Source organism: Garra rufa, chromosome 16 (genome assembly GCF_049309525.1).
Source record: "Garra rufa chromosome 16, GarRuf1.0, whole genome shotgun sequence".
NCBI lineage: Eukaryota > Metazoa > Chordata > Actinopteri > Cypriniformes > Cyprinidae > Garra > Garra rufa.
In genome coordinates, this window is record NC_133376.1 from 18,183,770 (window position 1) to 18,198,059 (window position 14,290).

At 35.9% G+C, this 14,290-nt stretch overlaps 1 protein-coding gene across 1 annotated transcript in view; it reads left to right on the forward strand.

Moving 5' to 3' along the window:
* The window catches only part of nfkb1 (nuclear factor of kappa light polypeptide gene enhancer in B-cells 1), a 33,727-nt gene extending 20,318 nt beyond the window's left edge, over positions 1-13,409 (forward strand). Inside the window, exons 10-24 of the mRNA XM_073820203.1 lie at positions 983-1,074; positions 1,849-1,987; positions 3,483-3,626; positions 3,730-3,825; positions 5,426-5,593; positions 5,720-5,861; positions 7,019-7,133; positions 7,233-7,434; positions 7,529-7,698; positions 8,107-8,209; positions 8,556-8,695; positions 8,798-8,858; positions 9,164-9,330; positions 10,542-10,668; positions 13,384-13,409. Coding sequence (XP_073676304.1) covers positions 983-1,074; positions 1,849-1,987; positions 3,483-3,626; positions 3,730-3,825; positions 5,426-5,593; positions 5,720-5,861; positions 7,019-7,133; positions 7,233-7,434; positions 7,529-7,698; positions 8,107-8,209; positions 8,556-8,695; positions 8,798-8,858; positions 9,164-9,330; positions 10,542-10,668; positions 13,384-13,409 — 1,892 coding nt within the window. The remainder of the gene's footprint in view (positions 1-982; positions 1,075-1,848; positions 1,988-3,482; positions 3,627-3,729; positions 3,826-5,425; positions 5,594-5,719; positions 5,862-7,018; positions 7,134-7,232; positions 7,435-7,528; positions 7,699-8,106; positions 8,210-8,555; positions 8,696-8,797; positions 8,859-9,163; positions 9,331-10,541; positions 10,669-13,383) is intronic.
* The last annotated feature ends 881 nt before the right edge of the window (positions 13,410-14,290 follow it).

The following is a 14,290-nucleotide window of genomic DNA, read 5'->3' on the forward strand; positions in this document are numbered from 1 at the left end:
CTTTTAACCTACGCCTAAAATATGCCACCTTGTTCTCTTGTGATAGAAGCTATGCATGGATTGCCACTCTTGAAGGAAGTTTTTACTGTAGATTTCCAGCTGTAGGGAATTCCCCTTTCCATATGGAAATTATGCGGCAGAAGAAAGATCGCTATACACTCCTAAAAATAAAAGTGCTTCACGATGCCATAGAAGAACATTTTGTTTGATAAAAGGTTCTTTGTGGTGAAAAAAGGTTCTTCAGATTATATAAAGGTAAGAAAGAGATGGTTCTTAAAGAACCTTTGATTGAATGGTGTTTTGTAGAACCAAAAATAGTTCTTCTATGGCATTGCTATGAAGAACCTTTTAAAGCACCTTTATTTTTTAAGAGTGTACGTCAGTTTTTTTAACAACTTGTTTGCCAACTTGCTCTCTCATATTGTTTTCTTCTCCCTTCGCTTACAATGACAACTGAATCTTCATAAACAAGTCATGTAGGGTAAATATCTGATCCTGAACTCGATAATCATTAGTGTTCACCATTAAAACATTTACAACAAGTGTTTTAAAATGAGGAATAAGATTCATATCACAATTTCAGTTATGATATTGAGATGAATTGCAACATATTTAATGACAAGTGTCGCTTGTGAATCATTTTGCGGCGATACCCAGCTCTATTACAGGGTAAATACAGTGTTACATGGTTATTGAATCATTGGTGTCATGGTATATATCAAAATACCAAACATATCAGATACGTTTTTAGATCATGTGTCCATATCAGTTGTGCCACTAAATGAAGTTTGTACTGTGGTAAATCATGGTTTTTAAGGAAGTAACATCATGCTGCATGCTGATGACAGATATTCAAATTTTTCTTTGTGTGTGTGGCAACAGTCATTTCCTCTTTCTTTCCCCGCTGGTTCACAATAATTTAATTTTCTTATTTTCCTCATACTGTATGTGATGTCATTTTTTGTTTTTGCTGTTGTGACAGATGATATCCAGGTGCGGTTTTATGAAGATGATGAGTCAGGTCTAATCTGGGAGGCCTACGGGGATTTCTCCCCAACTGACGTCCACAGACAGGTCAGCACAGGAACTCGTCTGCCGCCACACACGGCTGCACTGTACTTCTGCAGCCACAGCTTGACCCTGCTGGTCGAAACCTGATCCTTATGTTTAGACTTGCTTTCTGGTTTAAGTTTTTCTTATGGATAAATACTAACTTCTCTGGGTAAATAGTTGGTAAAGCACAGCCACTGGGTGTTTATTAAGTCAACATGCAGTCAAAACTGACCATATTTACTTTCTTCCCACACTGCCCTTCTAAAGTTTAAATGTTTTTGAAAGACGTCTCTTATGTTTACCAAGGCTGCATTTATTAGATTAAAATACAATTCAGGCAGTAATACTGTGAAATATTGTTCACATTTTAAATAATTTATTTCAGATGAAATACATTTTAAAATACAATTTACTCCTGTGATGCCAAAGCTACAGTCTATATTTACAGATGATCCTTCAGAATTCATTCTAATATGCTCATTTGATAATCAAAAGGCATTTCTTATCATTACCAATGTTGAAAACGGTTGTGCTGCTTAATAGTTTTTTGGAAACACTCTTTTTTCACAATTTTTTAATTAATTCAAAGTCTTTTTGAAATAGAATTTTTTATTACATTATAAATCCCTTCACTTTTGTTCAATTGAATGCATCCTTGATGATTAAAAATAATAATTCTTCAAGTTTCTGTTACATCTTGGTTTTAGATGACTGTGATTTTTATGGAATTTTAATTATCATTAAAATAAATGTTCTGATGAAATGAATAATTGACCTTTCAATTTCATCCCTTAGTTTGCCATCGTCTTCAAAACGCCTAAATATCGGGACCAGAACCTCCAGAAGCCCATCTCTGTTTTTGTGCAGCTAAAAAGAAAGTCAGACAATGAAACAAGCGAACCCAAGCCATTCACCTACCATCCACAGGTTATAGGTATGTAGTCTTTAACCAAATCCCTTAAGTTTTGATTGTGACTGTGCAACACAAATTTTATTTTTTGAGATTTTTTTTATGGCTTTGTAAGCTAAAACAAAAATAGCATTTTAATTGTCACAAGACAGGAAAAAATAGTATATAGAACATATTTGTGACAATTGACCATGAAATCAGTCATAAGGGTACTTTTTATTAATTTGAGTTTGATACATGCTGAATAAATAAGCTTCCCATTGATGTATGGTTTGTTAGGATAGGGCAAAATTTGGCCGAGATACAACTATTTGAAAATCTGGAATCTGCAGAATAACCAAAATATTGATAAAATTGCCTTTACGGATGTCCAAATAAAGTTCTTAGCAATCCGTATTACTAATCAAAAATTACGTTTTTGATATATTTATGGTAGGAAATTTACAAAATATCTTCATGGAACATGATCTTTACTTAATATCCTAATGATTTTTGGCAAAAATAAAAATCGATAATTTTGACCCATACAATGTATTGTTGGCTATTGCTACAACTATACCTGTGCTACTTAAAGGAGAACTCCGGTGTGATATTGACCTAAAGTGTATTGAATCATGATACCGAGTGTGAACGTACCTTGCATATTTCATCTCGGTTTGTGTCCAGCTGTCCGAAATCTGGGGTCAGTTAGCCGATGCTCACAACAGGCTGTCTATGAGAGTGAACAGGGCATCGGAAAAGCCATGTAAATAAATCACTGTTTTACGCCATTTACGAGGCACAAAGTAGCTCCACACTTCATCGGTAGACTTCCTAGGGCCCTGACATTTAAAACGAGACATTGAGAACTCAGAAAAAGCACCGGTAGTTTATTTACAAGAAGATTTATACAGACAGTACCTGGGAAAGAAAATTCGGTCGCCGCCATCCTGAACTTAGTCACGATAAATCGAGTGTCGAGCACCAATGAATTTATCAGGTTATCAACGTATCAGGTTGTAGTTTCCTTCGTGCTCGACACTCGACTTATCGTGACTACATTTAAGATGGCGGCCACCGCTCTGTTCCTGGTGGAAGATGTCTGTATAAATCTTCTTGTAAATAAACTACCGGTGCTTTTTCTGAGTTCTCAATGTCTCGTTTTAAATGTCAGGGCCTTTGGAAGTCTACCGATGAAGTGTGGAGCTACTTTGTGCCTCGTAAATGGCGTAAAACAGTGATTTATTTACATGGCTTTTCCGATGCCCTATTCATTCTCATAGACAGCCTGTTGTGAGCATCGGCTAACTGACCCCAGATTTCGGACAGCTGGACACAAACCGAGATGAAATATGCAAGGTACGTTCACACTCGGTATCATGATTCAATACACTTTAGGTCAATATCACACCGGAGTTCTCCTTTAAGACTTGTTTTGTGGTCCAGAGTCACCTTTTTTTTGTTTTTACTGCCTAATAGTTGAGTGAATAGGCTTATATCTGTCCGTATTTGTCATTGAATCTCTCTTCTAAACTCTTAGACAAAGAAGAAGTCCAGAGAAAGAGACAGAAGACTCTGCCAAACTTCCAGGACTACAGTGGAGCAGGAGGCGGAGCTGGGGGCATGTTTAGAGGAGGAGGGGGTGGGTCTACAGCAGGGGGTGGTCCCAGTGGAGGAGGAGGAGGTATCGGTATTTCACATATCAGTAGTTTTTATTAGAAGCTTGAAAATCCAACCATGCATAAAAGGTCAGTGATGTTACCTGAACACATTCTTTTGTCTTCTAGGACATTTCTTCCAGGGATATCAAACTTATAACAATTATGGGTCTGGATACAACTTCTCCTCAGGCATGGGAGGAGGCGGGACCACCATCAAGCACAGTGAGTGTCTATGCTGTCAATCAAGCTGCTGCCATTACAGCAATTTTGAATGTACAGTCACATACACTAGCATTCAAAGTTTGTGGCCAGTAAGATTCTCACTAAAGCTACATTTATTTGAACAAATATATTTTTACTATTTAAAGGATTAGTTCACTTCCAGAATAAAAAGTTCCTGATAATTTACTCCCCTAACGTCATCCAAGATGTTCATGTCTTTCTTTCTTCAGTCAAAAAGATAAGATTTTTAAGGAAAACATTCCAGGATTTTTCTCCATATAGTGGACTTGAATGGGGATCAGCAGGTTGAAGCTCCAAATTGCAGTTTCAGTGCAGCTACACAATCCCAGCCGAGGAATAAGGGTCTTATCTAGTAAAACAATCAATCATTATATAAAACAAACAAAAATAAATAAATATATAAATAATATAAAAAAATAAATTGTAATGAGTGAGTCATTTAGTCCTTCATTCAATGGATTCACTCAAACGGCTGAGTCATTCAGAAACGAGGCAAGTGACTGTCTTTTATGAATGGGTTACTGAATCATTGACTCATTTGATTAGTTCAAAAACGTGGATTCATTCAGTAACGAAACACCGCTGTGTTGCTCAGAAACACACGACAGTCCTGTGGCTTCGATTGTAAATTTTCGTCAATGAAACTGAGCAAAAAAGAGTCAATATTGTGTTAAAATGTAAGTCACTTAATTTGAACTCCTTTATTGAACTACTATTTGTATAAAATCAGTGTCACATTGCAATTGTGTTCATATTTGGGGAAACATTGTGCAATGTTGCTTACCTAAATCATATATTATAAATATCTTTTTCCTTACATCACGGTCGATCTGTGCATTCTTCAAAAAAAAAAAATCTATACTTTTTAACAACAAATGCTCGTCTTGCAGTAGCTCGACTTTAGCCATTGCGTAGTCATGTTGAACATGAAGTGAACATGCAAAGAAAGTCAAACACCCTTTACAAAAAAGGTAAAAAAAATGATGTCAGACAATTTTGAAGCTGGAGGAAAAATGAGATGGAGTTTTTCACCGTACCCTACCTTTTTGAACTGAAGTATACAGATGAAGAACTAACCACACGACCTAACCGTGCAAGATGAGCATTTGTAATTAAAAAGTATACACTTTTTTTTTTTTTTTTTTTTTTGGAAAATGACTGATCGTTTCGCTAGATAAGACCTTTATTTTTTGACTGGTATTGTGTAGAGCCTTTTGAAGCTGCATTGAAACAGCAATTTGAACCTTCAACCTATTGGCTCCCATTAAAGTCCACTATATGGAGAAATATCCTGGAATGTTTTCCTTAAAAACCTAATTTGGAATTTGTATTCTAAAGGTGAACTAATCTTTTAAAATAGCTTTTTATATAAATGTAATTTATTCTACATTTTCAGCAGTCATTACTACTGTCACGAGTGTCACATGAGCCTTCAGAAATCATTTTAATATGCTGATTTTGTGCTGAAGAAGCATTTCTTATTACAAATGTTAATCGTGTTTCTTTTGTGGAAGCTGTGAATGTAATATGATATTGCTCTTCAGCAAAACCAGTTTCTCAGTTTTCCTTCCTCTTATAGCATATCAAGAACCAGTGGAAGACAGTGATGAGGACAGTGACAGTGATACCGATGATGATCCGGCGGCAGGTGGGGCAGTGCGAATCTGTACCCAGCCTAAACCTGTTGATTTGGGAGTGGCAAGTGAGAACACAGACCCTACAGAAGATCTAGAGTTAAACACCACAGGTTAGAGTTTGTTTAAAGCTAAATCTTTAAGCTTGTGCAAAGTTTTATAGCTCTTGGTCAAACCCAGACAAGCTTCATATTGTTAGTAGATATCTCTGTGTAAATTTGTGTGTCTGCTGTTTTCAGGCTGTTTGTTAGAGCCGCATTTGGCTGAGCTAGCTGGAAGACAGGCTCAAGCTCTCTTTTATTACGCAGTAAGCGGTGATGCAAGAATGCTTCTGGCTCCACAGCGCCCCCTCATGTCCACTCAAGACGAGAACGGAGACACGTAAGAAAAACCAACCTCATATTTCAGTAGAAGTTCTGTTTTCAGAAACTTCCCACTTCTCGCCAAAACACGTCAGTAGGAAAAATGATTTCAGATGTTGTTTTGTCTTTGCTTCCCAAAGATCGAAGCTTTACTTTCATAAAGGATTACTCCGCTTTCAAAATAAAAATTTCCTGATAATTTACTCACCCCCATGTCATAAGATGTTCATGTCTTTCTTTTTTTAGTTGCAAAGAAATTAAGTTTTTTGAGGAATACATTACAGGATTTTCTCCATATAGTGGACTTCAATGGTGCTCAATGGATTGAAGGTTAAAAATGCTGTTTCAGTGCAGCATCAAAGGGCTCTCCACGATCCCAGCCGAGGAATAAGGGTCTTATCTAGTGAAACGATCTGTTATTTTCTAAAAAAAAAAAAAAAAAAAAGTTAATTTCTATACTTTTTAACCTCAAATGCTCATCTTGTCTAGCTCATCTATTGCCATGCGTACTTTACGCACTCAGGTTCAAGACAGTTAGGGTATGTCGAAAAACTCCCATCTTATTTTCTCCTCCTATATCAAAATTGTCCTACATCGCTGCAGAAGTAAAAAAAAAAAAGGGTCAAACACCCTTTACAAAAAGGTAAAACAGCGTTGTAGGACGTTTTTGAAGTTGGAGGAAAAAATGAGATGGGAGTTTTTCGACATACCCTAACTGTCTTGAACCGGAGAGCTAGACAAGACGAGCATTTGTGGTTAAAACGTGTATAAATATAATTTTTTTTTAAGAAAATGGCCAATTGTTTTGGTAGATTAGACCCTTATTCCTTGGCTAGGATTGTTTAGAGCCCTTTGAAGCTGCATTGAAACTGCATTTTTAACCTTCAATCTGTTGAGCACCATTGAAGTCCACTATAGTGAGAAAAATCCTGGAATTCCTCAAAAAACTTTATTTTTAACTTTGCGACTGAAGAAAGAAAGACATGAATATTCCTTGACAGGTATCATGTAGAGCCTTTTAAAGATGCATTGAAACATTCCTCTAAAAACATAATTTCTTTGCGAATCAAGGAAGAAAGACATGAATATCTTGGATGACATGGGGATGAGTCAGGACATTTTTATTCTGAAAGTGGAGTAATCCTTTAAATAATCTCTTTTTGTTCTGACTTTCAGGGGTTTACATTTGGGAGTGATCCATAGTCAAACAGATGCCGTGAGAAGTCTAGCACAAGTCATCTCCGCTCTTTCCGGAGAGGATGTACTCAACATGAGGAATGATCTCTACCAGGTATATTACAAACTCACACTATACCTTAGAATAAGATCTTTTTCACTGTGAGCAAAGCTTATGAAATTTCCGAAAACTCCTCTGATACGTCTGTTCCAGACTCCTTTGCACCTAGCAGTGTTGACGCAGCAAAAAGAGGCAGTCGAAGCCTTGTTGGAGGCCGAGGTTGATGTCACGCTCACGGATCGCCATGGAAACACAATACTTCACCTGGCGGCTCAGCAGAAAGAGGATGGCATGCTGCGATTGCTGCTGAAGCACAAATCAGTGGCGCAATTAACTAGCATCCCCAACACAGCAGGTATGTTGGACTGACTATGCAAGATCCATTAAAGCTTATTTGAAGCTGTCCTGTATGCTCAGATGTGTTTGTTTGTGTGTATGTGTGTGTTCAGGTCTCTGTCCGCTTCACCTGGCTGTAAAGGCGAACAGTTTGAGTTGTGCGCGGGCTCTGTTGGATGGCGGGGCAGATGTGGAGGTTCAAGAGCTCACGTGTGGCCGCACAGCACTTCACCTGGCCACAGAACTGGGAAACCTTTCCCTCGCCGGCTGCCTATTGCTGGAGGTACAGTGGAAGGATGTTTGAAGGATGTTGCTTTAGTGAATTGTATATATTCATAGATAAATACTGAATGTTTACTGTTTGCATGTTTACACTGTTGTTTTGTAATAAGTAATTTATGCTCATCAAGGATGGATTTATTTAATTAAAGAAATCATTATAATATGCTGATTTGCTCAAGAAACACTGCTTTTCTGATTAATATTTTCTGGAAAATGTGATACTGAAATACTGAAGCTCTATGATTTGAAAAAAAAAAAAAAGAAAAACAATGTCTTTACTGTCACTTTTAATTAGTTTCATGCATTCTCGCTGAAAAAAACACATTTCTTCTGAAGTTATGTTTTTATAAAGTTATTTATTGTAATCATTTCATAATCTTACTTTGTGTGTCACATTTTGTCTATGCAGGGTAACGCATATGTAGACAGCATCACCTATAATGGCTCAACTCCTCTGCACATTGCTGCAGGACGGGACTCAACCAAACTGTGCGCACTCCTGATGGCTGCAGGTGAGAAAGTGTGTGTGTGTGTGTGTGTGTGTGTGTGTGTGTGTGTGTGTGTGTGTGTGTGTGTGTGTGTGTGTGTGTGTGTGTGTGTGTATTACACTAGTAAGAGATTTCATGTTGAAAAATTAATGCCTGACATGTCTACAACTGTAACAACCTGTCTTTCTGTCATCAGTGTTCTACATATACAGTATGTCTTGTAGAATTTAGTCAAAGCAATTTCTCTATCACTTCCTGAAGTTTACTGATCGCTCACCCCAAGTGATAATTAGTACTTTTGTGTCCATATTCATATTTAATTACTTCCACATGAGGTAACCAATTAGTGTTGTGTTTTGCTTTGCATTAGGAGCTGATCCTCATAAAGAAAACTTTGAACCGCTGTTTTTCAAAGACGATGAGTTGTGTGGTACATGTGAGGAGGACGAGGAGGAAGATGAAGGCTATATTCCTGGGACATCACCACTGAACATGGCGACCTCAGCAGAGGTACGAACAAGGGTCATATCTTAAAGGTGTTGTAGTGTGTGCTATAATTGTATTGCAGGTTGACAGTTGGTTCTGTATGTAATGTATGATCTGTGTTGTCAGGTGTATGATATTCTCAATGGAGAAGAGTATCAGCCCACAACCATTGTCGTTCCACCACAAGGTATGAATATAAATCATTCAAATATTTAGGCGCAGCAAGATTATTTATTTATTTAAAGACAAAAAAATTCTTGAATTCAGTAACAACACATTAAATTGATCAGACGTGACAGTAAAGACTATCCACAAAAATATTAAGCCACACAAATGTTTTGACATTTTTATAATTAAAAATAAGTTTCTTAAGCACCAAATTCAGCATATTACAATGATCATGTGACATTGAAGACTGGAGTAATGGCTGCTGAAAATGTAATGGTTTTGTGTTCTTGTGCATTTAAATGTGTGTTTGGCTTGTGTTTGCAGGTGACATGAATAGCTTGAGCTCTGACACAAAGCAGGAGCTGTGCCAGGCACTGGAAGGACAGACGGGAGGATGGGAGAGTCTGGCTAATGCTCTGGGTCTTGGCATCCTGACCAGCGCCTTCAGACTCAGCTCCTGCCCTGCTGGAAAGCTGCTGGACAGCTATGAGGTCAACTAATTTACTTCCTTTTTGACTACCAATTATTTTTACATGAATCTTAAACGAACACCAGAGAAGAAGAAGAAAAATAAGTTGTGAGGAGCCTTATCTGCATCGATTGTAAATTTGGGCTGTAAACAGAAATACATTTTTGTTAAATTTTCACTTTAATACAACTGCTTTGAAAATGTATTTTATTGTATTATATGTATTTTTTTTAAAGATCCAGAATTATGGGACCTAATTTAGTTAAGTCCTCTCAACTCATATTTTTCAGAATGACATTAAAGGATTTGTTTACTTCCAGAACATCTAGAAAATGTACAGATAATTAACTCACCCCCTTGTCATTCAAGATGTTCATGTCTTTCTTTCTTCAGTCATAACGTTTTTTTTTGTTTTTTGTTTTTTTAAGAAAACATTTCAGGAATTTTCTCCATATAGTGGACTTTCAATGGTGTCTGCAAGTTTGAGCTTCCAAAACGCAATTTAAATGCAGTTTCAAAGGGCTCCCAGCTGAGGACGAATGGTCTTACCTAGCAAACTGAATGGTTATTTTCTTTAAAAAATAACAATTGAAACACTTTTTTTTTTTTTTTACCAATGCTCGACTTGTCTAGCTCTGTGATATGCATGCGTGCATTCTGTTTCAAGACAGTTAGGGTATGTCGAAAAACTCGGTAAAACGTCCTTTATTAAAAAAAAAAAGTAAAACAATGATGTAGAAGAAAATGAGATTTTTCGACATACCCTAACTGTATTGAACAGGAGTACGCATGTGCACCACAGAGCTAGACAAAATTTAAGAAGCTTTCATAGATAAAAAGTGTATAAATTGTACAAATATTTAGAAAATAATTGATTGTTTCGCTAGATAAGACCCTTATTCCTCGGCTGGGATCGTTTGGAGCCCTTTGAAGCTGCATTTAAACTGTATTTTGGGAGTTTAAACTCGCAGGCACCATAGAAGTCCACTATACGGAGTGACATCCTGAATTTTTTTTGCTCAAAAAACAAAATTTCTTTATGACTGAAGAAAGAAAGACATGAACATCTTTGATAACAAGAGGGTGAGTGAAATCTGTAAATTTTTGCTCTGGAAGTGAACTAATCCTTTGATATGAATTGTTTTTTAAATTAATCTACTATATAATATCAGTAGGCTGAGCATTTATTTTGTTTTGTGTCCTGTAGTTGCTGATGATCTGTCTCCTCTGCAGGTGTCTGGAGGAACAGTGCGTGAGCTGGTGGAGGGACTTAAGCATGTTGGGAACAGCAGTGCTGTAAGTTTACTCCAAGATGTTTGTAAGGAGCCTGAAGCTGTCCACACCACACCTCAGCTCACAGGTAATATTAATCGATATATATATTTATGCTTTTCTGTGTGATGTGGCTTGGGTGGTTGAACATCAGCCAAAAGTTGTTGGTTGTAGCCCCCCAAAATCAGTGATCCATGAAACATTACCATTGTGCTCTGGTATGCATAACCACAGGTTGGTCACAGGGACTTTCCCTTGTGGTAAGTGCACTTTAAGTTCTTCTGGATGTGTCAGTAAGGGAGTAAGTAGTCAAATCGCATTAAAAAATAATTTGAATGGTATGTCAGATTAGATAAGATGAGTTCAAAGCCGTTGTAACATTTACTCAACCCTGTGACAACTTCAGTTGAATTATGCTCACCAAGGCTGCAACTGATCAAAAATTCAGTAAAAACAATAATATTGATAAATATTAATACAGTTTAAAATAACAGTTTTCTATCAGTTTTAATATATTCTCAAATGTAATTTATTCCTGTGATGGCAAAGCTGAATTTTCAGCAGCCATTACTCCAGTCTTTAGGGTCAAATGACAGTTAGACTTGTTTTTTTCTTGCAATTGCGAGTTTACATCTTAATATTTTCAATATTCAATATTTTTCTCAGAATTGCATGACACAAACTCAGAATTTTTCCTTTTTTTCAAGAAATTTCTCAAAATTGTGTGATTACAAACAATTTGGATGTTTTTTTTCTCAGAATTGCATGATATAAACTCACAATTTTGACATTTTTTTTCTCAAAATGATGATACAAACTCAATTCTGACTTTTTTTTCCTCAGAATTGCTTGATACAAATTCACAATTGTGACTTTTTTCTCAAAATTGCTTGATACAAACTCACAATTTTCACTTTTTTGTCAAAATTATGAAACAAACTCAATTCTGACATTTTTGTTCTCAGAATTGCTCGATACAAACTCACAATTCTGACTTTTTTCTCAAAATTGAGTGATACAAACTCACAATTCAGACTTTTCTCAAATTTGATACATACTCACAATTCTAACTTTTTTTCTCAAAATTGTGTGATACAAACTCGCAATTCTGACTTTTTTCTCAGAATTGCATGATATAAACTCACAATTTTGACTTTTCTTTAAAATTATGATACTAACTCAATTCTGACCTTTTTTCCCCCAAAATTGCATGATACAAACTCACAATTCTGACTTTTTCCCCTCAAAATTGCATGATACAAACTCACAATTCTGACTTTTTTCCCCTCAAAATTGCATGATACAAACTCACAATTCTGACTTTTCTCAGAATTGTAAGATATAAACCCAATTCTGAAAAATATAGTCAGAATTTTGAGATGTAAACTCAGGAATTGTGAATTCATATCTTGCAGTTGTGAATTGTGAGATAAACTCAATTGCAAGAAAAAAATAATTGTGAAATGCAAACTTCTAGAAAAGTTTTAGAATTCTGACTTTATAACTCACAATTGTGACTTTATATCAAGCAATTCTGACTTTATAACTCACAATTGTAATTTTATATCACAATTCTGACTTTATAACTCACAATTGTGACTTTATATCAAGCAATTCTGACTATAACTCGCAATTGTGACTTTATATCACAATTCTGACTTTATAACTCACAATTGTGATTTTATATCACAATTCTGACTTTATAACTCACAATTATGATTTTATATCACAATTCTGACTTTATAAATCGCAATTGTGACTTTATATCAAGCAATTCTGACTATAACTCGCAATTGTGACTTTATATCACAATTCTGACTTTATAACTCACAATTGTGACTTTATATCAAGCAATTCTGACTATAACTCGCAATTGTGACTTTATATCACAATTCTGACTTTATAACTCACAATTGTGACTTTATATCAAGCAATTCTGACTTTATAACTCACAATTGTGACTTTATATCAAGCAATTCTGACTTTATAACTCACAATTATGATTTTATATCACAATTCTGACTTTATAACTCACAATTATGATTTTATATCAAGCAATTCTGACTTTATAACTCACAATTGTGACTTTATATCAAGCAATTCTGACTATAACTCGCAATTGTGACTTTATATCACAATTCTGACTTTATAACTCACAATTGTGACTTTATATCAAGCAATTCTGACTTTATAACTCACAATTATGATTTTATATCACAATTCTGACTTTATAACTCACAATTATGATTTTATATCACAATTCTGACTTTATAACTCACAATTATGATTTTATATCACAATTCTGACTTTATAAATCGCAATTGTGACTTTATATCACAATTCTGACTTTATAACTCACAATTGTGACTTTATATCACAATTCTGACTGTATAACTCGCGGTTGTGGCTTTATATCATGCAATTCTGAATTTATAAATCTTGCAATTGCAAGTTTATATCACATTTCTGAGAAAAAAAGTTTTTTTTTTTTATTCAGTGGCGGAAACGGGCTTCCATAAAAATCACAGTACTGCGTGGTCTTGAGTGGCTTCTTGCTTTCGTTTCTAAAGGCACAACTATTTAGAATGCTAGATGAAAGTTTTTAAAATTTCCTTTGTTCTGTGTGCCAGAACATAAACCTCAACAATTTATATTATCAAAGCATGTCTTTTTCTCATTGGTTTGCTCATTTGGATCTTTTCCAAAGAGCACACCATCACTCTGGCATTTAATAGTATGAGTGAGAATTGTACTGTACTATTTTGTTGGGAGTTTTCTTTTTTTTTTTTTTTGGGTTCCACAGTATGGTTTGTAAAACCCCCAGATTAAATCACTGCCAATCTCGGTCCCCTGCCCCCCCTCTCCTTAACAATAGTATCATGTTGTGGTTATCCCTGACATTACCTCATATGAACTCAAGCATAATGTCAACAAAACAGCACAGCCACTGCATTCTGAGGGAGTTCCCCTCGGTCTCAGGTTGACCCGTCACACTGCGGTAGTGTTCACATGTAGTCTTTGCAGCGATGGCCGTGTTTCAGGGGGAAGCGGACACTAGCGAGGGGGATTCCCAGGAACAGAAGTGAAAGCAAGATAGGGCACTTCTGGTTTTTGACTGTGGAGAAGTTTCCTTGAAACGAGTATTTCCACCTTGCTGTCTGATTTGAAGGGTTGACACAGTCATCGTCAGGGTCAAGTGAGCATGAGTGAGCCACCAGGGGAAAGTTCAGTTTTTCTTTCTCAGTTTCCTTCTCGTGGTTGTTCGTGTTGTTGTGCCACATTTTAGAAATGAATAAATATCTGTAACAGCAGTATGATAAAAACACACTGATGTTCAATAAATAGAGTGGGACTTAAACTTGAAACAAAAGGTTTTAGGAAATACTATGATGTAATATGGATTAGAAATATGGAACTACGAACTAGTGACCAATTACTATTAGTTGGTAATATTTTACTATTTGTGGCCCTGGACCACAAAAACAGTCATAAGGGTCAATTTGAGATTTATACATCATTGGAAAGCTGAATAAATAATCTTCCCCTAAATGTATGGTTTGTTACGATACAAGAATTAACTTTTGATATATTTATGGTAGTAAATTTACAAAATATCTTCATGGAACATGATCTTTACTTAATATCCGAATTTTGGCATAAAAGAAAGATCGATAATTTTGCCCATACAATGTATTTTTGGCTATTGCTAC